General features: G+C 51.6%; 11 protein-coding genes across 11 annotated transcripts; 3 read left to right on the forward strand and 8 right to left on the reverse strand.

The window, feature by feature from the left end:
• Positions 1-54: 54 nt before the first annotated feature.
• CC77DRAFT_1095102 (hypothetical protein) lies at positions 55-2,321 on the reverse strand. The gene is made up of 2 exons (XM_018529774.1): positions 1,907-2,321; positions 55-1,856 (listed from the first exon to the last, which is right to left on the reverse strand). The coding sequence occupies exons 1-2, from the start codon at positions 2,071-2,073 to the stop codon at positions 377-379; spliced, it is 1,647 nt and encodes a 548-aa protein (XP_018385640.1). The 5' UTR covers positions 2,074-2,321; the 3' UTR covers positions 55-376.
• Positions 2,232-4,555, forward strand: CC77DRAFT_1020749 (mRNA cleavage and polyadenylation factor IA/II complex). The gene is made up of 2 exons (XM_018525128.1): positions 2,232-3,452; positions 3,607-4,555. Exons 1-2 carry the CDS (start codon positions 2,621-2,623, stop codon positions 4,167-4,169), a joined length of 1,395 nt encoding a protein of 464 aa, XP_018385641.1. The 5' UTR covers positions 2,232-2,620; the 3' UTR covers positions 4,170-4,555.
• Positions 4,556-4,607: 52 nt separating this feature from the next.
• CC77DRAFT_105772 (hypothetical protein) lies at positions 4,608-7,217 on the reverse strand. The gene is made up of 2 exons (XM_018528047.1): positions 4,686-7,217; positions 4,608-4,634 (listed from the first exon to the last, which is right to left on the reverse strand). The coding sequence occupies exon 1, from the start codon at positions 6,915-6,917 to the stop codon at positions 5,097-5,099; it is 1,821 nt and encodes a 606-aa protein (XP_018385642.1). The 5' UTR covers positions 6,918-7,217; the 3' UTR covers positions 4,608-4,634; positions 4,686-5,096.
• Positions 7,218-7,858: 641 nt separating this feature from the next.
• On the reverse strand, positions 7,859-8,657 carry CC77DRAFT_894324 (hypothetical protein; the record flags this gene model as incomplete). Its single annotated transcript, XM_018533518.1, has 4 exons — positions 7,859-8,008; positions 8,121-8,304; positions 8,428-8,479; positions 8,552-8,657. Coding segments are annotated over 4 exons (492 nt in total), but the record flags the coding sequence as incomplete, so codon positions are not given.
• A 747-nt stretch (positions 8,658-9,404) lies between these two features.
• CC77DRAFT_963664 (aldo-keto reductase-like protein) lies at positions 9,405-11,085 on the reverse strand. Its single transcript, XM_018535672.1, has 3 exons — positions 10,495-11,085; positions 9,919-10,439; positions 9,405-9,867 (listed from the first exon to the last, which is right to left on the reverse strand). The coding sequence occupies exons 1-3, from the start codon at positions 10,703-10,705 to the stop codon at positions 9,523-9,525; spliced, it is 1,077 nt and encodes a 358-aa protein (XP_018385644.1). The 5' UTR covers positions 10,706-11,085; the 3' UTR covers positions 9,405-9,522.
• A 75-nt stretch (positions 11,086-11,160) lies between these two features.
• CC77DRAFT_1020752 (ribosomal protein L6) lies at positions 11,161-12,672 on the reverse strand. Its single transcript, XM_018525129.1, has 7 exons — positions 12,593-12,672; positions 12,374-12,447; positions 12,311-12,318; positions 12,125-12,256; positions 11,996-12,057; positions 11,644-11,809; positions 11,161-11,593 (listed from the first exon to the last, which is right to left on the reverse strand). Exons 1-7 carry the CDS (start codon positions 12,601-12,603, stop codon positions 11,465-11,467), a joined length of 582 nt encoding a protein of 193 aa, XP_018385645.1. The 5' UTR covers positions 12,604-12,672; the 3' UTR covers positions 11,161-11,464.
• CC77DRAFT_1020753 (hypothetical protein) lies at positions 12,528-13,552 on the forward strand. The gene has a single exon (XM_018525130.1). It carries the CDS (start codon positions 12,864-12,866, stop codon positions 13,422-13,424), a length of 561 nt encoding a protein of 186 aa, XP_018385646.1. The 5' UTR covers positions 12,528-12,863; the 3' UTR covers positions 13,425-13,552.
• A 477-nt stretch (positions 13,553-14,029) lies between these two features.
• On the reverse strand, positions 14,030-15,161 carry CC77DRAFT_1061689 (RTA1 like protein; the record flags this gene model as incomplete). Its single annotated transcript, XM_018528456.1, has 2 exons — positions 14,030-15,015; positions 15,083-15,161. 2 exons carry the CDS (start codon positions 15,159-15,161, stop codon positions 14,030-14,032), a joined length of 1,065 nt encoding a protein of 354 aa, XP_018385647.1.
• A 1,150-nt stretch (positions 15,162-16,311) lies between these two features.
• On the reverse strand, positions 16,312-18,897 carry CC77DRAFT_1020756 (hypothetical protein). The gene is made up of 3 exons (XM_018525131.1): positions 18,363-18,897; positions 17,553-18,301; positions 16,312-17,502 (listed from the first exon to the last, which is right to left on the reverse strand). The coding sequence occupies exons 1-3, from the start codon at positions 18,480-18,482 to the stop codon at positions 16,548-16,550; spliced, it is 1,824 nt and encodes a 607-aa protein (XP_018385648.1). The 5' UTR covers positions 18,483-18,897; the 3' UTR covers positions 16,312-16,547.
• Positions 18,898-19,010: 113 nt separating this feature from the next.
• CC77DRAFT_1040839 (inositol hexaphosphate kinase 3) lies at positions 19,011-20,481 on the forward strand. Its single transcript, XM_018527215.1, has 2 exons — positions 19,011-19,184; positions 19,246-20,481. The coding sequence occupies exons 1-2, from the start codon at positions 19,123-19,125 to the stop codon at positions 20,186-20,188; spliced, it is 1,005 nt and encodes a 334-aa protein (XP_018385649.1). The 5' UTR covers positions 19,011-19,122; the 3' UTR covers positions 20,189-20,481.
• A 333-nt stretch (positions 20,482-20,814) lies between these two features.
• Positions 20,815-22,587, reverse strand: CC77DRAFT_894371 (hypothetical protein; the record flags this gene model as incomplete). Its single annotated transcript, XM_018533519.1, has 2 exons — positions 20,815-22,194; positions 22,252-22,587. Coding segments are annotated over 2 exons (1,716 nt in total), but the record flags the coding sequence as incomplete, so codon positions are not given.
• Between the last annotated feature and the right edge of the window lie 497 nt (positions 22,588-23,084).

The raw sequence follows: 23,084 nt of genomic DNA on the forward strand, positions 1-23,084 counted from the left end.
TCTTTTTGAAAGCAAGCGGTTGTGTTCTTCATTTTGTTTTGGCCATGGCACGACCTGAAATACCCCATACTAATTACTCAGTTGTTTTGTACATTGTTTAATCGCTTGTTTACTTTCTCTGCTTTATTTTATTTTGGTTTCTTTGGATACCCATTAGGTCTGGAGCGTTTTGGCACGGATTGGATGCATTTGGCTGGATGTTTGACGTAGATAGGAGGGGAATACTAGATGACAAGGAATTCTTGTGATATAAGCGGCTCTAATGAAATCGTTTTACATCGCCCGCCGAACATCTCGCAGGCTGCCCTTTTACAACACTTCGATGATGAGAAGCAGGTTGATGAGACAGCGACTGATATCATCCTTTGAAACCACTTCAACCAACAGTGTACGCCTCCACCCCTTTACCAAAGAGCAAATGTGGCTTCCTTTGCGCCAAATCCAACACGGTCTGCGCAAAGACCGAATTCGCCCATGCAAACCAACTGCGTGTATACGACTTCCCAGACTGCACATTTACACTCTCATGCACCAGACCCAAGCTACTCACATTCTTGACCGCAGCAAGGCATGTCATGATCTCTTCGTCATCGTCTGAGGTCATGGCTTGCACAAGGACAGCCATAGGCCAAGCATTTCGTACACCAACGTGAGGGCCGCCAATACCCGCAAAGTCGGAACCGGTGAGGTAATATGGGTTGCCGTTCTTTTCGAGTATCATCTTACGGGTGTTTTTGTAGATTTTATTGTCTGCATCCGTGAAGCCGAGGAGAGGTAGAGCGAGTAGAGAGGGCAGGTTGGCATCGTCCATCAAGATGGAAGACCCGTAGCCGTCGACTTCAAAGGCAAAAACCTCGCCATACTTCTTGTGCGTCACGACGCCGTGTTCCCATACACCTTTCTGGATTCTCTCGCCCCAAGTCTGCACTTCTGCTGCAATGTGTTTCTTTCCTGCTTTCTTGAGAATGGCAGCTGTGCGCAGTAGTTCCACGGCGATCATGGCATTGGCGGGAATGAAGAAGCCAAGGATTGTGGCATCGTCGCTGGGACGAAAAGCAGAGCGGACGAGCCCTGTACCGCCATTGAGTGGGTTGCCGAGACCGCTTAAGCTGAGTGTTTCGGTACCGATGTTGGTTTGGCGCTGCCATGTATATTCGTTGCCTTGGTATGCGCCTGTCTCCTCGTTGAAGGTAGGCTTCGACTGCTGCTGGAGCACGTTGAGCAAAGTGTCAAGAGCGAGCAGCCAGCGGCCGTTGATGAATTCTGTGGAGTCGGTGTGGTTGTGGAATTGATTGGACAAGGAGAGGAAATGCGCAAGCGAATCGAGTTCGTACTTGCATTCGAAGACGAACGACTGTTCGTAGTTTGGATGTACGTTGTCGCCATCGCCTTGGAAGGTCGGTTTCAGCCCACTCGGCGGAGGGGGCTGGAAGGCATTGCAGTAGGGTGAGCCAATGACGTACTCTGCCTGTGTATTGATGGCTCCCAAAATGAGCTGGTGTATGTCCTTGTCTTTCTTGGCCAGCAGCTGATACTGCGCTAGTTGGTTTGTAGAGTCGCGCAACCACTCGGCGTTGATATCTCCTGTGACAATGAAGCTTTGCGCACCCTTCCACGCTGCTGGGTCCCAGCTTCGTCTCGAGGACTTGTGCTTAACAGTCCCGTCAACGTGCCAGCGTACCGTTGTGTCCAATGTGTTGGGGAAGGCATTTTCGAACAGACGAGCAAGGTCCTTGTCGACTATCTTTTCATTCATGTCATCGATGACCTTCTCGACGAGAGGCGATTCGAAGGTTCGGCAGTACTTGGATGGCCGTTGGAAGGGTAGTTCCATGGGACCTGCGCTATACGGTGGGCTGTCGCATGAATTAGCGTGTGTCGTCTCTTATATATGGGGTTCACGTACTGTGGTCGCATCGCATAGTTCTTGTAGTCGGGACATGCTGCCTTGTACTTGAGCGGGTCGATGGGGGGTCTTAGAGGCTCTTGCTCTCCAACATTATTCAGTCCAGCGAAGGCCGATGGCAAGGTAAACAGAGCCCCCAAGGACAAGGATGCTAGTGGAGACTTCATGGTCTATCGAAAGAGTCTGAGTGTCACGCCGAGCTCTTGCGAATCCGACAAAGCCCAGATGTGTAATCGTTGTCGGGAATCGCGGAAGACTAATGTAGATGTGGCGCAAATGGAAAGGCTCTCAGCCGGGAATGTTGCACATGACTTGGCACGACTCGAGCTCCGTGTCGTGGAAAGATAGATGAAAGGACGTCGAGGTTCAATTGCAGTTTAGATTGGCGACTCTGGGACTGATAGCGTGGCATGCATGGGGAAAGCATCCCCCAGCACCTCCGCCAATAAGCTCGTGTTAAGTCCGCAGGGCCCGAGCTCCAGCTCCAGCACGCTTCCTCGATGTGATGGCGCTGCGACTGCGGCGCGACTTCTCCACTCGAAAACTATCAACTGACTTGCCTCACTGACTTTTATAATTCTAGGTACGCGATACACCATCACGTTGAAGTCGCGCGAGTCGACGGAACCCAAGTCTGCCTAAAATACAGGATTCACACCTTCTGTCGCGTTCGAGTAACACCGCGTCAGCTTTCTCTACATTGCCGTATCCAACATGATCTCTCTGCCAGGCCTCAACCTTTCCTCGCAGCCTGCCGAGACGCAAAATGGCCCTACTTCGACGGCCACACGAACGCAGGAGCTCGCCGCCAACACCGAATACCGCTTCGAAGTATCCTTCTCCCGAACACTCACGGTCAAGTTGCAGTCGGGCACTGCAGAGTTCTTTGGTACCGAGCTGGCACCCTCCACCACATACACCTTCCAGGGCACAAAGGGCGCCATCTTCACATGGCACGGCTGCAAGCTCGACATCGGCGGAGAGGTTGAGTCGGACTATATCGCTGAAGAGACACCCATGATGAGTTGTGCAAACCTACATTTCGCCCTAGAAAACTTGCGCGACAGGAGCATCGCCAGCGGCAGTGTCGAGATGGGCCCAAGAGTGCTTGTCGTAGGGCCGGAGAACTCGGGCAAGACATCACTCGTCAAAACCCTCACGTCCTATGCTGTCAAGACTAGCAGGCAGCCAATGGTCATAAACCTGGATCCGCGCCAGGGTATGCTCAGTGTGCCCGGTTCCTTCTCAGCAGCTGTATACTCGTCCATCGTAGACATTGAAGAAGGCTGGGGAAGCAGTCCAATCTCGGGGCCCAGCCCTATTCCGGTGAAGATGCCGCTGGTATATCACTACGGTCTTAAAGACCCGGAGGAGGGCAAGGTGTTCAAGCCGTTGGTAACGCGCATGGCACTTGCTGTCACAAGTAGATTGGAGGAAGACAAGCTCAGCAAGCAGGCTGGCTTCATCATTGATAGCTCAGGCGCCATCAGCCAAGGGAGGAATGGCGTCTACGACAACATAGAACATATTGTTTCTGAGTTCTCTAGTACGTGTGATGTCTTGAATATTACTTCTGCCTTCTCCCCTCCAGCATTGCCCATGCCTACAAGTACACAGATTCCGGAATCCAACGTCCTGGAAGATAGGCAATCAGTTGTATGTACCAGCACAGGAAGATCATGCGACTAACACCACTCCAGTCAACGTCCTCATAACCCTCGGCTCCGAACGCCTCTACTCCGACCTCTCCCGAAAGTTCTCAGCCCGAACCGGCAGCGATCCTTCCGAGACCGTCTTCGTAATCCGTCTCGACAAGTCCGGCGGTTGTGTAGATCGAAGTGAAGAATACATGGAAGCACTCCGCCACGCCCAAATCAAAGAGTACTTCTTCGGCAAAGGCGACGAGACACTTGCCCCTAGTAGCCAAATGGCCGATGCTGCCGACCTCAACATCTTCCGCGTCATCGAAGGAGACGTGAACGGTGGGGTTGACGAATACGGCATGACTGTCGAGCGACAAATCTTCGAAAAGGTTACACCGTCCGAGGCAATGCAAAATCAACTACTGGCCATCACTACAGCTAGTCCCAATGATCCACAGGCTGTCATCCGTGACAGCAGTATCAGGGGATATATCTATGTCGCGGACGTGGATGAGGCGAAAAAGAAGGTCAAGCTCCTCAGCCCACTACCAGGAGCGACACCAGGGAACGCCATGATCTTAGGCAAATGGCCAGAAACTGTCGAGGGTCTAGTTAACTAGACGTTTCTAACATGGATTGGACAGTATGAAAAAGAAGCAGTGAGGATATTGAAGGAGGATACATTGGCACTGAAGGCGTTCAAGAGGATCGGAATAGTAGTGGAGGTAGGAGGCTACAACATAAGGTTCAAGTTGTGAAAATCTTTGAAGAGATCTGTGCAGAAGGCAAGCTTATCTACCCTTTCTAAATGTGTCTCTGTAGTACTACGAATGATGTCCTCTCTTACATTGCGTCCGACTTTTGTAACGACCTTGAAGGTACGTACCCTGAACACTAAAACTCTACCCTAGATATATACATTGTCGCTTGTCTACTGGATCTGTTACTTGGACTCATGCGCATAGCTTCATGCCATATAACAAGTAGATTGGTACAATATGTGAAACCGAGCTTCTTCGTGCTACTCCGCCGTATTATGTGCGTAAATACACGTCTAATCGGATTGACTGGTAGAAACTTGACGTCTATACTGAATTAGCTGGTCACCGTCTGGCAGCAGGTCCTTCTACTTCTACCTCTTAGGTTCTCTCAATCGTTGTTTGGTCACGGAAACCCTAATTCTGCCACCCCATTCCACTCCATATTGTCATCTCCTTTCGTCTATCTACCACCGCTTTCCACGTTCAGTTCGCGGCAATATCCTAGAAGTGTCCTCCAATAGACGTGCGATGAATACGGCTCACAGAGTTTGGACCAGACGTATCAGCAGACCAAATCTAAACCGATACGATGGGAGCCCATAATCTTATCATATGTGTGTGTGTATTTTTGCGAGCGTTCGAATACTGGGTTCATAAGTGTAGGTAGCTCTTGCAAAGACGCCATGAGTATCTAGAGATACTCGAACCTTATGTCGAACCCTGGTGTGGCGACTATTTTTCGCTTTCTAGGCTACGCTTGACATGTGTCAAGTTCCAACCTTCCCACTACATCTCGTCATCGCGTTCTTGCATCTCCTCCCTTTCAGCTACCTCAGCCATTCGTTCTCTCACGCTTTCGTCCATATCCCAAACTTTCCATCCCATGTGTGGTTTAAGAGCGTTAGCCCCTGGTCTTGGTGGCGAAGTTACAAACGGACGCTCGGCGGTTCCATCGCCATACAAAAAGTCGTCCACCTCCTCATTGACAAGCTGTGAGTATTGACGAGACAGGGGTGCCAGAACTGTAAAGCTTGGTTTGCTAACATTGACTTCGCCGTGGTAATAATCTCGTAGTTGCTTAAAGAGCCACGGCCAATTACATCCTGGACGCATCCGCTGAAAACAATCATGTAATGTGACGTTTTGTAAGTTTGGCGACGTGGTAAACATGTCTCTGAGGTCCTCCTCTGACAGCTTCACATTCCGCAGGGTGAGACACCGCAAGCGCGATCTCATGGCCTCAGGGATGGGATTGAATCGTAGAAAGAAGCGCCAAGACCGGCCTGATCTACTATCGTTGAAGCCAAGATCAAGATATTCGAGGTACTGTAGTTCTACCAGTAGAGACTTGAGATTGTTCAAGCCTTCTGGACTCATAAGATAGTCATTTGGAGGAGTGAAAATCATTTTTAGGCGCTTCAAGCGTGTCCGCTGGAACATTTGTTTCGTAAGTCGGTAATTCTGTGAAGTTTCGGTGAGGAAGCAGTGGTAATAGGACCTTGCTTGGTGTTCAGATTCGACTATGAACTCTTCGATGTGCGGATCTGGCATGGCGAGTATAGCAGACACCACAACGCCGTAGTTCCTGTGTTCCGCTGGCAAGGGCTTTGCGTTCTTGGGCGGGTTGGCAGCACTAGGGTGCCACTGAGCAAACATATCCTCTGACTCCTGGTCGGACCGAAGCCATGGCCAGACAGCTGGTTTGCGGAAACCTAGAGGTAACGAACGATGATAGGGGGTATTGTATCGAGGCACGACATTACATGCGGGCCAAGTGTCAGTCGTTAGCGTTATTCTTCTCACATTTGGAAAGCCATTCAGGGCTTGATGCAGTGCCATCGCATCGATTTGCTGTTCCACAAGCTCTTGTTCCTGGCGATACAGTTCCTGATATAACGCGTAGCTGTCTTCAATGCTCATCATTGTGGCATTCCTAGCAAGAACATCTCTTGAGAACTGATCATCGTATCGCAGAAGGATTTCCTTCGCAGCCTCAGTCAATCGACCATCCTGAAGTAAGTCTTCCATTTCCAATGGTCGGTAATCGGGATCACTATCACCATAGATCTCCATGGCTTCCTCAAGTCGACGTTCAATGGCTCTGGTAGTCTCTCTTTCGTCGGCGATGATTGCGGCACGGAATCCCTCCAACGTCGAATACTCTTTGAGCAAAGCATCGTCCCAAACAATCTCGCGCACACGGCCAGGGTATGTAGGATGGGCCAGAATCTGATGTAGATAGTCCAGATTAGCTCGATTAGGCGAGACGTAGATGCGATCTATGCGTAGATACACGCTGGATGCGAAGTGCTTGCTCACGAGCCGCAATCGCTTGATGTCGAGCTTAGAGATATGTTCGCATACGATTTCGAGTAGCTCTGCCGGCAAGTCTGTGATGGTCTTCTTGTTCCGAGCCCCGCTCCCAAAAGCTTCGGGAAACTCATCGCCAAACAACCCCTCCATGAAGCTCATCGAGGGCACATTGCTGGCACTCACGGCTGACACAGTCGAAACCCTGCGCTTTGTAACGCCAGCGCGGATGGATAAGCTAGGCTTGCGGCGTCGGGTCTTGGCAGGTGCAGGTCGTATCTGGAGGTTTGCGAACATCGCATTGATGTCTTTCTAGCTTGATAGATGGCTATCACAAGATGGCATATGCAGGCGGATCTTGATGTTTTTGGCCCGTTGTGACGCTGGGTAAGGTTGGTGTGGTCTTCTCCTAGGTTGTGCGCATGAAACTTGAATCTGTACCAAGTATGCAGAGGTTTGAAATTGTATACAGAAATGCACATGCGATGTACAAGGAAGAGAAACGGGTTTTAATGATGCTCAAAGTACGGTGTCGGAAGACAAAGGTTTATGCTAAGGGTAGTGAAACGCCAGCGCTTGCAGCGCTACCAATGCAAGGCTACCTGCTCTCCGATTCGAGTGCAGCGGAGCGGGCACTATAGACAACTTTGCGCGTTGCGCGTGCTGTCTTTACAGAAGCGACAACCATTTGAACCACTTCATGAGCCAGGCGCGGTTTATGGGCCATGGAGGAAGTCATTTCAATCCGCGGGAACCCGCAACGTGCCTTCGCTTACAGGCAGCGTGGTGGAGAGCTGCCCGTAGTGGGGTGGGTCCCCAGCCAACGTCAGAAGCTTCACATCAACACCATAGCAAGATTCAAGAGGATCATTCACGATAGTCAGGTCTTCTCATTATGTCAGGTGCTTTTCAGCAACCCGAAAGAGTGCCCGAGAGCATACATGAGCAGATACTGCCTTTCCAGCGAGCATCCCGCGAACGGTTCCACGACGCATATCCACCACTCGATAGCCACAGCAAGTACACCGTCTGCCAATGCAGGCATACAGTATACCAGCCACGCCATCACAGCAGACGCGCTCGCTCTTCCCATATCGATATGAAGATTGACCAGCACCCTAGTGCATATCCATACCCCGCACATACCGTTGCCGAAGCACAGAAGTATGACTGAGGCTGTGTGTAGAAGTCGAAGTCAGGGAAGGGGGCGAGTCGTTCATTTAGGAACCCTCCTCTCCCTCGGCCTTGTTCTTCTTCTTCTTCTTGCTTGAGCCGAAATCGTTCTTTACCGTCGGGACGGCCGACTGGTGGACGATAAAGCGGGTGTAGCACTCTTCTGGGTCCCACTCGAAGCCCATGAGGTACGGCTTTTCGAACTCGTCATCTGCCTACAGGAGAGGGTCAGCTATGCTTCGACACACGGTAACCCTAGATGGTGCGGGGTATGAGAGGATCGGCAACGATGCTCGATGGTAAGATACAATGGATGGGGATACTTACGCGCTTCTTGAACTGCTTGTGGATGGCATCTAGTGCATCCTTGATGGTGACACCTTTCATGTTCCGTGCGGTGACTTCTAGGCCTAGCGGGAAGTGCAGGGCGATGGACTTGAGCTTGGGCTCGGTGAGTGGCATTTTCAAGACTGATGGGTCTTCGACAGTGGATGGTGACTTGTTCAGCTTCCTAGAGGTATTGTGTTAGTACGATGCAAGGTATCAGGGCTGACCGGGGCCATCCGGATGACGATGAGCCGCTGGACGTTGTTGTCGGATGGTTCGCATTAACGAAACAGGAAGATTCACTTACCAATTCAGCTTCTGGGTTTCGATTGCGATCTCAATCTTCTTGCCTTCCTTTTCTGTGCTTCTGTCAGCTCGCCTGCCCCTCACGCACGACCCCTCATCTGGGCCATTGTCACAGGAGCACTCACCTAGATCCTCGATCCGGTAGACATCAGCAGCCATGGAGCTGACTCTGCGGTGGCCCTTCTTAGCGGCGCCATCTTGGTGGTCAGTCAAAGAGTCGACCTTCTGAAGCGTGTTTTCTGTCTCTGCGGCCATTGTGGTGATATGCAGTTGCAGCTGAGCTACTGGGAGATTGGGAAGAGTTGTAGATGATGAAAGAGCTTGGGAAGCTGTATGGGAATTGCTTAGAGCTATGGATAAGGGGTGAGAGTCTGAAGCACAGTGGAGGCTGTGAGGAAGAGCAAGAAGGGAGGGAGGGCGCAGCTTATGAGGGGCTCAGTCTGTCGCCGGCAGGCACAGGAGACGGTCACTTGATCGATCACCACATTGTGGTCCAATCGAACCGGCGTGAGACGTGAATGGTCGAGCCAATGCGGGGAAGGGGAGCATCGCCCAGAATGCGGGGAAGGAACAAACGCCAACGGACGAAGCGTGCGTGTACACCAGGTAGCATTGGCTCACAGCACAAGATATACTTTGAAAGCTAGCAATTGAGCCTCCTTCTTCGCACTTCGCCTACTCCAGCTATCTGCTTTCGTTGTGCGGCTGTTCCGGAAGATCAGGTACGGTGGTGAGATAGATCGCGTGACCGACGTCATTGCGCTCGGCGACATTGACAAAGCGCGCATCGACGCGTATCATCTCAGCTTCGGGCCCTAACGCGGACCGAGTGTATCAGAGGTCCACTTGATTACTGCAAGGGCTCATGGTCCACGCGGAGGTACATGTCAACATCCGACTGGACTATCCGCCCCTCGCAAGACCATGTGAGGCTGCGTACATGAGGCGCATGCAGCCGAATATTCAACTCTAAAATGAGTCAACTTGAAAAAGCAACATGGAAGGTCGAAATAGCTCAACATCTCGTGTAATAGTGCGCATCATTGTCTTGCTAGTCACTTGCGTGTACTCGTTCAGAGCTCATCGCGTGACTTCTCTATGAATGTCCAACAATCCTAACGGGCTCGTAAAGCTCTTCGAGGTACTTCTCCTCTTCCTCAGTCAACTCCTTGCCCCTTGCTGCAAGTGCCTCATCCATCCTGTCTACACTGGAGAAACCGATGATGGGACTCGCAACACGCTTGTTGATCCATGCTAGCGCAACATGGCTCATCTTCCAGTCATGCTTCTTTGCAATCTCTTCGACACGGCCGATGATCTTCTTGTCACGCTCGTTGTTACCAGAGGTCTGATTGCCAGCCTTCTGTTCCCCTTCTGAACGAGTGGTCGAGCCGAATGCCGAGGGAGGGCGAGCGAGATGGCCACGGCATAGTGGTGCCCACTATCGGCTGTTAGTGAAGGAATGACTTGATGCTCGAAAATGGTAGCATACCGGAATAAGACCAACGCCAGTGTCATTGCAGAATCGATTCATCTCACGCTCTTCCTCGCGATATAGCAGGTTGTAATGGTTCTGCATGCTGATGAATTTGGTCCAACCATTCTTCTCAGCAGTAAACTGCATTTGCGCAAACTGGACTGCCCACATGGAGCTGGCACCTATGTACCTGACTTTTCCACTCTTGACCAGATCGTGCAGTGCCTCCATGGTTTCCTCGAGAGGTGTATTTGGATCGTAGCGATGGATTTGTAGAAGATCGATATACTCCAGATCGAGACGCTTGAGCGATGCATTGACGGCGTTGAAGATTGCTTGCCGTGACAGACCACCTTGATTCACGTAGTCTTTCAACTGAGGCAGCTCCGTGCCATACTGGATCGTACGTAGACCTGGATCTTCGCCAACGTAACCAAAGCACTTCGTGAGGATGACGAGCTTCTCACGAGGCAAGTCGTACTTCTTGATTGCTTTGCCAACGAGCTCTTCGGAGACGCCATTGGAATAGACATTGGCTTTGCAAGATATCAGTGAACTACGGCAACCGAGCGGACAGCCTATCGGACATACCGGTATCCCAAGTCGTAAGACCGCGATCGTACGCAGCTTTCAGTAGCGGTAGCGACTCTTCTTCTTCAATGACCCAGGGCTGCCATTTAGAGGAACCAATGCTCATGGCACCCAGGATAGGTACTGAGACCTTCAGGCCACTCTTTCCTAGGCGTTTGTATTCAGCCTTGGACTCCTGGAGGAGACCCTGCACATCGAGCTTATCCGGCATGATCGCAAATCAGTGGATCGCTTGCGGATTGGTGTTTAGTGGGGTACTTGGGTTTCGCAAGGCTGTGGTGGGGCGAGCAACAGAGAGGCGTGAATGAACCACCACATTGTAAGGCGGCACGCACTTCATATACTCTGCAACGACGGCATTTTCTCCGTGTCTGCACCACATACTTCCCAATCGAGTACATAGCCGTCAAGGTCGGGCTTTGCGGCGATAGCTTCATCATTATCCCGGTGGTAGATACTGCAACGAGCCACGATGCGGGGTTCAGGCACGACGAGCCGCCGTGTACGTCATGTGTAAATATCACATCCGCGGACTATCCAGCTGCCGAAAGAAGGAAGGATGTGCTTGTCGGTACGTGTATATCAAAGGGTGGTTACAACGGTCATCACACCCATCCCGAGTTCAAAATGTGGGGCATGTTGTTTGCACAGGCAAAGCACTAGAAAGAGGCTAGGGGTTCTGAGATGAGCATTCAGCACAGATTTGATTCGTCACCAAGTGCATGATAAGCCAAAGCTCGCCGTGGTGTTGAAGTTCAGATCGTTCATGTCTCTTGGCAAGTACTGATCTTATTGACTTCTCATCACCTCACACTTCATCGTGAATGTGCCGGCGCGATTCCATCAAGTCATGGTGGTATTGTTTGAACATCGTTTTTGATCTTAGACCCCCAGGCGCCAACCGCATATGATGCAGAGAAGTTCATAGATGCTCATTGCCCGTAAAGAAACCCGTACTCCCCAGAACCGTTTACGCGTCCTCGACGATGTTGCCGCGCTCCGACACGTACAGACCGTCCAAGAACTTTCGGATATCCTTGTTGCGGACCTTGCAGATTTGCTGAATGTCGGCGGCACCTTGGGAGACGTCCTCGAGCGACTGGATGATGTTAGCATTGGTTGAATTGGTTGTTGCACCGCAGTTCTTACGTTTCCGGACAGCTCGAGCTGATCCTTCTGGTTCTTCGACGCCTCAACCTCAACACCGGGCCTCATGACAACCCTTCGTACGAGCTTCTCGCCGATGAAGTTTCGGATCTCCACCTCCCAGCAGTCGGTCTCCTTGTTCTTCTCCAGGTTGACGTTGATGGGGAAACTGGGTGTGATGTTAGTCATATCCAGCAATGTGCGCTTGACGCTCAGCATAAGCATATCCATCCTAGTGCTCCCAGCATCTCAACCAGGAGTCCTGCGTTGATTTGTTGGGGAGCCTGGAGAGCAGCGTCGGATGGGATATGCTCTGCGACGGGTTCGGGAGGGATGTGCGGCTGGTGTAACATACTGGGCATATACGTAGCGCATCTTGTACTTGTATCCCTTGGTGACACCGATGATCAAGTTGTTCTATTCCCAGTCAGCCCAGTCCTCCCATGTTTACCAGTGTGGGAATTCGAGGATGCGCGCGACGTACAATCAGGGTGCGGACAGTTCGGAGAGTAGCGACGCTCTTGCGGGAGCCGTGGTGGAGCTCGATCTTGATGACATTCTTCTTAGGGTGCGTGAAGCTGACCGCCAAGTGGCCGAGAGACTTTGTGAGCTTGCCCTGTAGAGTGTAAGAATCGGTTCGAGGTGGTCGAGGCTATCGCGATTGGCTTACTCGGGGACCTGTTGGAGATGTCAGTGTTGGATTCCTTATGCGTCTTCTATCGTGCGCACTCACCCTCAACAAGAACGTTCCTGTTCTTGATGGCGACCTTGACGCCCTCGGGGATGGCGAGCTCTTCCTCAGAGTGGCTGTTTCGCACTTGTCAGCAAAAGTCCTGGATTCTGATGTTTGCTCGTGGTGGAATCTGCTATCGAGGCGCCCATTGACCGGTCGGAAGCGGGAAAATCGTGCGATGCGGCGGTTTGACAGTCGTGTGCTCGGGGATAAACGTACATGTACTTCATCTTGACGGTTGCTGCGGGTTAGCGGTGTTGTCGAGAAGCTGAGGTCGAATTGTTCGAAATTGTGTGGGAGGCAGCGGAACAAAACGATAGCCGAGCCACCGGTCTAGCCCGCTTTTGTGCGCGCTAGCGCCGCCGTCTTCCTCGTCATGGCAAGAACACCAACTTCATGCATTCCGAGGAGCTGCGACTTTAGCCATCGTAGTTTCCAGTGAGACTTGCAAGACTTGGAAATAATTCGTCGCGACAAGTCTACGGCCAGCATGGCACACGGAGACACACACATCGCCCAAACCCTGCTGCACCGCGCCTTCTCCCCTTCGACCGCAGAATCGCATTATCACGAGCGCGTGCTGAAGCGGCCCCTTCACATTCGCGCAACCTCGCCTACACCCTCTGCACGCGCGGTCCGCCGTCGCGCCCTTAACGAGATCAAACAGACTGCTCGGAAGCGCAGCAAGAACAAGCCTCGTCCATTGTCCGCTGCGAAAAAGCGTGCACTCTGCCTGAACGAGATTCCCAAGGAGCAGCAAAACTACGCCCTCTATGAGGGGTTGCACAACTTGTGGGCTGGCTACATGAGGGACGTGCTAGGCCTGAGCGATACTGCGCGGAGTGTCCTTGTCACGCCGAATTCGAGTGGACAACTGCTTGCGACTGCCGACATGCACGGGGCGCTCGTGACTGTAGTGCGAAGCCGATGTGTAAGTCGCGTAGGCTTGGAGGGTATCATCGTTCGTGACACAAGGTTCACATTCGAGATCATCACCAAGAACAACTCTGTGAAATGTAAGTCTAGCAAGCAAGACTTAGGTAAGTGGTAAGTATCTGACAAATTCAGCTGTCCCCAAAGAGCACACGATCCTCCGGTTTGAGGTACCGCTTCCTGAGCAAGATGGGAAGACTCCCATGAAGCCACTTGTGTTTGAACTCAACGCGGAGCAGTTCCAGACAAGAGCGGCTGATCGCGCGAACAAGAAGTTCAGGATGCACTATCAGCCTGACATATGAAGGAGAACACACAACACTTTCTGGCCAACATCTCCCTTCTAGAGGGTATAAGCACTCCATCTGATATCCTAGAGATCTCGAAGCTGGCCCTGGCAACGATGACTGAAACTGCAACACCGCTCGAGACTCGGGTAGCAAGCCAGGCAGGGCTGTGCGTCATAGACTGCATCTTGTTGCGCGTACGTTCTCAGTAACTGAGGAAGGTTTTTAATGAGAAGGAGCACTGGGATGCGAACAAGAGTTGATTGACAAGAACAGCTCTAGTGTTTACGAAGAAGCACAGGTCAAAAGATCTAATTGGAGTAGGCATACAGGTGTATCATTGAGCATGGTATCATTCCGATGAACCCTCAAAACGCCATCCCGCTAAATGCAATGGTATCATAAACAGCAACCCTTTCCGTCTCATGTCAAATTTCTATACGTTCGTCGCAGCCCTCTCAGATTGGAAATCCTCAGGTTTGAAGTTTCTCAACTCGGTGTCATGTCCACCGTTACCCCCATTCATCGAACTGATCTCATCCTTCTCTTTGACAGCCCTGCCTTTGTCCAACTTGCATCCCGTATAGCTTCTGGGTAGATAACGACCCGGATGCCACACAGCAAACACGACTAGCACAGCGAGTACTGGGGCGGCGTCAAACACCCAGAAGCACCATTCGTGGCTCTGCAGGTACAACAACCCATAGTTGCGATCATGGGGTATCTCGATAGTACGGTAGAGCGCTCGTAAGGCGATCAGGACCGAGGAGAGGTTTATCGTATATCCCAACTTGCGCCAAAGGTGCAGGTCTCCCAAGTCATGAGCAGCCCAGTGCCGGCTAATGTAAAAGTACCGCATACTGATGATAGAGAAACTGAGGAAACACAGCACCTGCAGCACCAGCCCCAAAATCAGGATAATCCTGCCAGGTAGTGCTTGCCGTTCCGACGAAGCGATAGTACGGTTCCCTTGCGTATCTTGGTCGTATTGCCGGCTGATTTGACTCGCGCCCACAAGTTGAATGATGAAGCTGAAAAGGTCAAAGGACACAAAAGTGGCGGTGATGTATCTGGGAAAGCACCACAGCGTCTTGAAGTTGAGTGCGTAGGTTGGGCAGGAAAACCACACAACACGACTGAATGCAGTATAACACGCTGCAGCGAGGAAACTGGGCGCGAGCAGGATCATGAGCCAGGAGGCAAGGAAGGGCGACTCTTTGTGCTCGTCATAGGCAGATACCAGACGGCATATGAACCCCAGGTCGAGCATGACAATGGCGATGATTGCTGCCCAGAAGAAATACGCCTTGAGGCGGATGTACTGATAAAGAGAATATGCAGAGACCAACAGTACGAGAATCGCCCCTGTTATGGCGAGAGGGTAAGACGGGTCATATATGTAAGGATTCAGGAAGTTTTGCGCTGTCATGAAAGTCAGCCGCCATGTTGTGCCATGTTGTCTAGTCGCGAAAACTGGAGACGAACATACCATGTTGAGCCCGATTCGGCAACCCCATGATTGATCGCGCTTCCAAGGCGGCGCTCGTAACTTGCATCCTAGCAGACATGTTCCGCTCCGCTCTGGTCCACCTCTTTTTAAATTCCGACCCAAAATGGTTTGTCGATCACAACAACCCGCAGCAGTGATAGTTTTCGCTCTTTCGCAATGCCGAACCTTTGTCACTCATATCCTAGTCGCAGTAATGGAGCAAACACCACAACGTCGTTGTAAAGCAGCACCCTCGTCGCAAAGGCGCATAGTCGAATAGCCAGAAAACGAACCCAGCGGGAAAAGGCGAAGCCAGAAAAATCAAAAGCCCGGCGGCGGTAACGCACGTTTTACCCAGCAGCCCACCTGCGTTCTCCGCTTGCTAAGAGCACTCAAGGCTCTTGGCAGTCCCTTGCCCTTTCCACTCCGCACGCGCGTGTAGCAATCAACCTTTGCTGCGCGTCCCTTTTCCTTGTCATCATCTCCCACGCCCCCATCTCGTCTCACATGTGTTGGCTAGGTACAGCCGGGTAACTTGCGACAGATCAGTCTCTTATGCGAGACAGGAACGGGTAAACCGGTGCACTGCACCATGCAATCCGTTTGTGCAGCCAATATTTACCCGCCATACGCGTACCTGCCTCTGGCATGTGTAGTACAGTACGCAGGCCTACTTCCCTCTTTCACTCTCTGGGTTGCTTGTGGGAGGACCGCGTCACGAATCCACGCACATCATCCGGCGGCGTGGCCTTGGCAAACCAACGAAAGCCATGGCATGTGTCTCTGCCAAGATGTTGGCAATAGGCTCGCTCGCCGAAGTATCCGCATATCGGGGTATCGCGTCTTACCATATCGTAGAGCGTGCACTGGGTGTGGTGTTGAAATATCGCCCAAGTGTCTTCGTGGTGTTTAGTCGTTGCCAGCCAAGAGTCACCCCGACGCAGGTATAAGCCGTGGCATTGCTTCGTTGCGCGATATTGTTATCGGATATTTCGGCCTCGACACTGTATGCTTTAGTTGGTCTTTGCGATGTTATCCTTGTCAATGGCCTGCAGGACGCTGGTATGAAACTGAGGCGTGGGAATGTGGCGCAGGCGCTTGTCAAACATAGCGTACAGGCGCGTCCTAGCAGCCTGCGCAAGCGGAAGAAGATACCCCCCTTCGCGATCGTTGCAACTTGTCGCGCACTGAGGACGCAATGAATTTGAAGTAGCTTCTTAGTATGTTCTCATTGAAACTGCAGTTTTTCGCTGACCCTGGGATACATGCGTCCACGGCAAATCTTACCATGTTTGGAAATACATCGTGACTCTCCCTTTCTGAAATCTTACTTCCCAAACCAAAACATTGTCAATTTTCCATTGTCCTAGACGGCTCGGCACGAGATCAGACCACGACATTCTGGACTACTGTTTCATCAAAGTCCTGCCACGAAAACATATCGGCTCGTCCCTCGACTACTTTTCTACTCGTCGTCGAAATCGTCATCGGAAGCATCTTTATCCGCGCTCGCCTTGTTCCCTCCAAGGATCTCAACCTCGTCCTCGTCCTCGTCAAGACCCAAGCCCTTCTTTAACCATCGCACCTCCTTTGGCTTCCTCTCCATCCACAGCTCGTTTGGGATCCAAGTGTAGAAGCTACACATAGTTTCCTTGATGTCGTCGAGAATGGTGAGACCACCAGAAAGGAGCAGGATAGTGGCATCCATCTTCAGGCCCACGAAGCAGTCCTCAAGAATGCTCTCCTCGATCCAAAACTCGTACTCTTTGCCATTGCCAGCTTTCCGTGGCTTACCGTTGGGGTACTTGGTTTTATCCTTGGGTAGATCGTAGTCGTCGCAGTCGTCCGTGTGCCAGGTCTTGCAGGAAAGCTTACCGAGGGGTCCAAGCTGTCCAAGCTTATGTTTGAAGGCCTCGCTCTGCTCTGCGTATGCAGACTTGGTATCGTTGTCGGGAAGATTGATGGCAGTGACCTCAAGGTAGGCAGTGTCCTTGCCGAGAACTTTTAGCTGCCCAGACTCAAACATGTCATATTGCGCCTCCGAACCCAGAACAGCGATGCCAGTGCCGAACTTGATCCTGGCTTCTTCGTCCCGGATACCAATTTCCACAACCGCCAGGCCTTCCTTCTTCAGATCCTCCGCCCAGGACTTGTTACCAGTATACATACCAGCCTGGGCACCACCGAATAAGACGCTAGCAGATTTGTTGAAATCTCCGGGCAGGGCAAGACCTAGAGAGTTGACTTTTGGAAGCTCCTGCTCAGCCTGATCGCAGATTTGAAGTGCAGTGGCAAGCTGGTCATCGAATTCGGGACAGACACGGTGAAAGCGAAGATACCCGAGGAAGGAGCGGGGAACTTGGCAAGCATTTTTGATAGCATACGACGCATAGCCATAGTGGGCGGGATACCAAGATGATCTATTCCAGTCAGTATCGTGTCAGTGGAGCAAAGGGTAAGATGAACCTACAGGAAGGCTTTGCAGAGAGCTACAAAATCTACGACCCACTTGTTCTCATTAGAGCGGTCCCAGGGTACATTGTGGACAGCGAGAGCCCTTGCAAGTTCCTCAGGACCCATCTCATTCATCTCGTGCTTGGAAAGCCCTTGATACATGCGAGGACCAGACTCTACTCCGCCAAAGCGCATGAGCTTGTTGAAGACATGTGCATACATTTCATGCATGCGACGCTTTTGCTTGAAGCGCTGGATGGCGATCTCGATACGTTCGACAAACGGTTTGGTCAGAGCGTACATCTCTTCTTCCTCGGCAGCTTCCACAGGGGTGAGAACAGGCTCAATGTAGGCCTTCTCGAACCCAGTAGCTTTGAGCATATTCTTAGACACCCCTTCGGGATACTTTGCCTTTGTTTGGGGCAGTAGTGGTACTGGATACTGAGCCGGCTGCTGCGCTTTCGCCTTTCGAGAACCCGGGGCGTAGGCAATATCGTCGTCATCTTCGGCATCGAAGTAATCTGGATCGAGGATATTCTTTCCAGTCAAAGGTACCTTACGCTTGATGGTCTTTCCGTCAGCAGACACTTCCAGAAAGGCGCTCAAGCGGAGAGCTGCAGTAACGAGGGTCTTGGGCTTGTATTGGCGCATCCTCTGGAAACCGCGAATGCGACTGATCGAGACGGGGAGATTCTCGCGTCCACCACAGCACTGTAGTAGGTGTTTGTCTGTGGGAAGGTTTTCGTCGGAGAAGTAGAACTCCACCTTGGAGGGAGATTAGTGTGACCGCATGACTGACCAAAAGATCGGAGACTGGTAAACGTACTTGACGACGAATCTCTGCACCATCTGGATGGTCTTCAATGGCAGAGGTAGCAGTACTGTTGCTAGAGGCTTCATCGGTAGGTCCTGCATCCACAATGGGTGCTGTGATCGCGGTCGCCATATCTGCTGCTTTCTGCACTGGGTATTGGGAAAGATGGAATTGATGTGCTTAGAGAGGAGAAAGGGGTGCAATGGGCAAGGATCGTGTGTAGAGAGTTGATGCCGTGGTGAGGCGACAACAAACAGTGCCTTCCGAGATGGTGGGTAACTGCGTTTGCATCTTGAGGTAAGAGCGCACGACTACTTAAGACTGGCCGTCGCAACTTCCGGTTCCGGGTATCTCGTACTCTCACGCGCTTTCACGGTGAGTCCATGCCCAGTAATTTGATACTTGCGCATTGAAGACTAAGTCAAGGTGAGATGCTGGTTCTTGCTAGCGGCGATGAAGGACAATCGGTCGAGGCACATAGCGATGGTATCTGTTGCAGTAACTTTCATGATGGGCCTCTAAATGGGGAATAATAAGAACAAAATCTGGATGGCATAAGACATAATCTTGAAGTCGTACAAAACCAATGGATTGTGCTGGATTAGCGCGAATCGTGATACCCTGGATGACGGCATTGGCTGACTCGCAAAGGACCCTGAAACACATGTCGTGGGGCCTGCAGCCTGCATACCATGTATCTTCCACCTGAACACCAACCACGCGTACGAAGACGTTCATAACATAGCAAGACTCGCTATACAATCCGAAAACCATGGCAACCAAAGCATATGACGCGTCTAATCTGAAAGCATATGGCAGTGCTGCTGCTGGTCAGTAAGTGCCTTGTTGCCTGCCGCCTGTCAGCCTCCCCACCCATACTAACACCACAACCCAGCGATGGTGTCCTCAGCGACGAGTCTGGTGGTGTAGTAGTAAAGCCCTGCACCCTTGCAGAGATCAACTTCTACGAGTCCCTCACCGACCACCCGGACCTCGCGCGTCACCTCCCCACCTTCATGGGCCAACTCTCCCTCTCAGCCGACCAAGCCGCCGCTACCGAGTCTGTCGAAAGCGGCACCATACAAACGGCCGACGGTACAATTGAGCGTTTGCATGGCAAGAAACTCGCTACAGATCTTCACATCGTGCTAGAGAATATTACACATGGGTTCAAGAAACCGAATGTTCTGGATCTGAAGCTTGGCGCGCAGCTGTGGGATGAGGCTGCGAAGCCGGAGAAAAGAGCGCGTCTAGATGCCGTAAGCAAGGAGACCACAAGCGGCAGTCTAGGGTTTAGGATAGCGGGTATGCGCACGTACAAGGGTAGTGATGTACCCGACATCCCCGAAGACCTGAAGGAGTATGTGGAAACGGACAAGGAAGACGGATATTGGGTGTACAACAAGATGTATGGACGCAAATTCAGCGCTGAGAACGTGAGTGAAGGCTTCACAGACTACATCTTCCCTGGTGCAAAGTCAGAAGCAGAGCTCGATCGGGCGAGGGAGGTGCTCGCCTACTTTCTGGGAGAGGTCAAGGACATCCAAGAGGTTTTTGAAAGCAAAGAGAGCAGGATGTACAGCGCAAGCATACTACTGGTATATGAGGGTGACGTAGACGAGTACGCAAATACCAAGCAGAAGCTACGATCTGCACATCTGGAAGATGAGGATGAAGACGATGAAGAGACTCTGCCTAAATTGGCCGAAGTCAAGATGATTGACTTTGCGCACGCGACATGGACACCGGGGCAAGGGCCGGATGAGAATGCGCTGCAAGGTATGAGGAGCACGGCAAAGATATTGAAAGAGCTGTTGGACAAGGCGCAGCATGACTAGGGGCAGATGAATAGTTCATTTGGTGGAAGTGCAATGTATAGACGAAGCATATCTGTGAGTACAGCTTCGACGTTATGGTCAATCGAACCATTGCCCGTCGACCTCTTATTGTTTCAACGGTTTTGATTTTTGAGCATACCACCTAGAAAGCCAGCGCACTGTCGCTGAGGATGATGATTGAACACGTGGCACTTATACTATCATAATCCCTCTCCATGTAGAAGCAGATGTGGAACATGTGTCACAGACACGATAATTGATAGAGGCAATCAGATCCCCAGTAGTGTCTCTTCCCAATCACCCACTCCCTTCATCAACGAATCAAAGAACGCCGCATCTACACCCTGGAACGCCCAGTCATTCGTTCCTGCGGTCAGTCCAGGATAGTGTTGTGGCGTATTGAAGATTGTATCAGAGGATGTCAATCCAGACTGTAGGGTCTGAAAGTTCTGTGTGTTGGGCTGTGCTGCAAGGAGGTCGGATGATATATTATCGCTAATGTCCCGACCAAAGGTGGAAAAGACATTATTCTCGACAGCCATCAGGTTTGAGGACGACGGACCAACAAGCATGTCCACACCAGGAGCCTGCTGACTAGGCCCTTCTTTCGTGATGCCTTTTGTACAAATCTTGATAATTCCAAAATATGGTATCGAGAGCTGAAACTGCTCGCCGCAGCCCTCCTCAAGCCGATCGACAGTGCTCTCACCAGTATGACTCGACCCACGTGCAGCGTCGCTTTCAATCTCGAGCAAGCTCCGAAGCTGCTCAGCACTTTTGCCTGTGAGGGGTTCGTTCGTCTGCGTCGAAACCAGTTCCAATTTTTCGACAAGCTGCTCGACCATGGCGCGGTCGCCGGGTCGTTGATGTACTAGAAAACTATGATCTTTCCAGCGACAGCTGTCTATGTGCGCGATCAAAATCGTCATCCCGGCCATGAGCGCGAAGAAGTCCGCTGTGTGACATGACTGGGTCGAGATTGGTCGAAAATTTTGGAACGCGACAAATCTTGTAAGAACGTCTCTGGCCGCATTGATACAGGTTATCTTGGCGTACATATGAAAATCTGAATCCTTGCCGCAATGTAAGAGGAAAGGCAGGTGCAGAAGATGAAGCAAATTGTACTGGTAAAGCTGATCTCGAAGCCGCATTAGCTCCTCAAAGGCCTCCTTCGTGCTTGGTTGCAGCCTAGTGAAACTTGGTGCAAGCCAGTATTTGTCAGGAAGGGATTTTGTCACGTTCTGGAGGTCGCGATCCAGTTTGCGGGTAGCCTCAATGTTTTGAAGCGGATCTCCTCGGTTGCGGTCAACGATACCACGTGCGATGAGGGTATGTGCTCGATCGATTTTGCAGCTCAGGCTCTCTCCAGGGACAGGGACCTCCATGTTCGTAGTCTGGCCTCCATGGGGCAGACCGAGCATCAGGCTCAGATAGCTGTCCATATGAACAATTCGAAACCATAGGAATTTTGGGCCCACTCTGTGTTTATTTTCTAAGAACTTGATCGGTGGAGGGTTGGGTGTATCCAACCTCATCAACTGCGCAAATACCATGGCTCTTCTGAAAGCTATCCACGATCGCCGAAGGTTGCCGGCGTTGGATTGGAAGATGGCTTCGTATATTATACACTCCAGTCCTTCGATACAGCCTACTAGTTGATCGTTGGTGATGACCATGCGAACAGCCGTATCCACCATGCGCACGGCGAGAGCATTCGGGTCTCCAGATAGGCGATCGGCTCCGTTACACCGAAAGTACTGCAGCATGAGGGCTAGAATAAGCATATGCCTGGCCATAAGAACTGGGGGTGTAGTAGAGGCGTCGGGAACCGTGGCCAATTCGTCGGCAATGTCGAACGATTCGTGCTCTAAGAGGTTGCTGGATCCCGTGAGACATTTGTAGCTATACAAGGTCGCGCTGCGGTCCGATCTGCATATGAGATCGAGGTCTCGCTGAGCAGGAAACGTTTGACGTAGGCCGATCGAGATGTTTTCACCGTCTTCTGCCTGCAGAAAGTTTTGTTCCGGTGTCAGTGCAGCAGAGCCGGGTGTCGGAAGTTGCACAAAGTCGATTGCTGCTGAGTCGTGTCTTAAGTCTTCCGATTGCGCAAGTAATGTTTCGGCTTTTCGCAGGCGCTCAAGGAGTTGTTCATAAGAGAGAGCAGGAGCTGGATAGGTCCTGTTGACCCCATCGCCTGAACGCAGCGATGTTAATGACGGGCTGCTATCGTCCTCCTGAAGAAGGACTTCATCCGGCTGGTCCTGGCGAACACATGGCGCGTTTCGACGACGACAAGCTACACATATTGTATCTGATGTTGCATCGAATGTGCATTTCACTTTCCGCTTTTTGCAGTCCCAACAGCTTGTCGTGCCCTTTCGAAGTTTGCGCCGCTTGCTGGGAGGCTCAAAGCTGCTCACGTTGGTGTCATTGACAGCCGGCCCCATGGCAACCAACGCTAGCCTGATTCGGTGGCACGTACGATTCCTCCACTCAAGGAGAGTAATCCGAAGTTTGGCAGAAGTACGCTAGTGAGGGTGTGATGAATCTTGCGATGGAATCGAATGCGAAATTGTTCATACGAGACGAGTTTGACACCTAGGTAGTACGGGGGACAGTGACCGAGCCACCTGCAGCTCGGCGGAAGAAGCCTCGGACTCCGAACATGTCGCTAAGAGGCCAGCGAGAATGGGAAATGTGCCTCTGGGTCTGGAGGCCTGATTTGTACGGCAACGGTCATTGGTCGCTGAAAGGCCAATCACACAGCAGCACAAGGTCTACCATGCAAACGAGTCAACGCAGACATGGGCGTATTTTTGGCTGTACGAAAAGGCCTCAGTGGCGTTTTGTGAATCGATCGACATCTAAACTCTATGAGACTAATCTTAGAAGGTTG

This window comes from Alternaria alternata (assembly GCF_001642055.1).
Source record: "Alternaria alternata strain SRC1lrK2f unplaced genomic scaffold CC77scaffold_11, whole genome shotgun sequence".
NCBI classification, from domain to species: Eukaryota; Fungi; Ascomycota; class Dothideomycetes; order Pleosporales; family Pleosporaceae; genus Alternaria; species Alternaria alternata.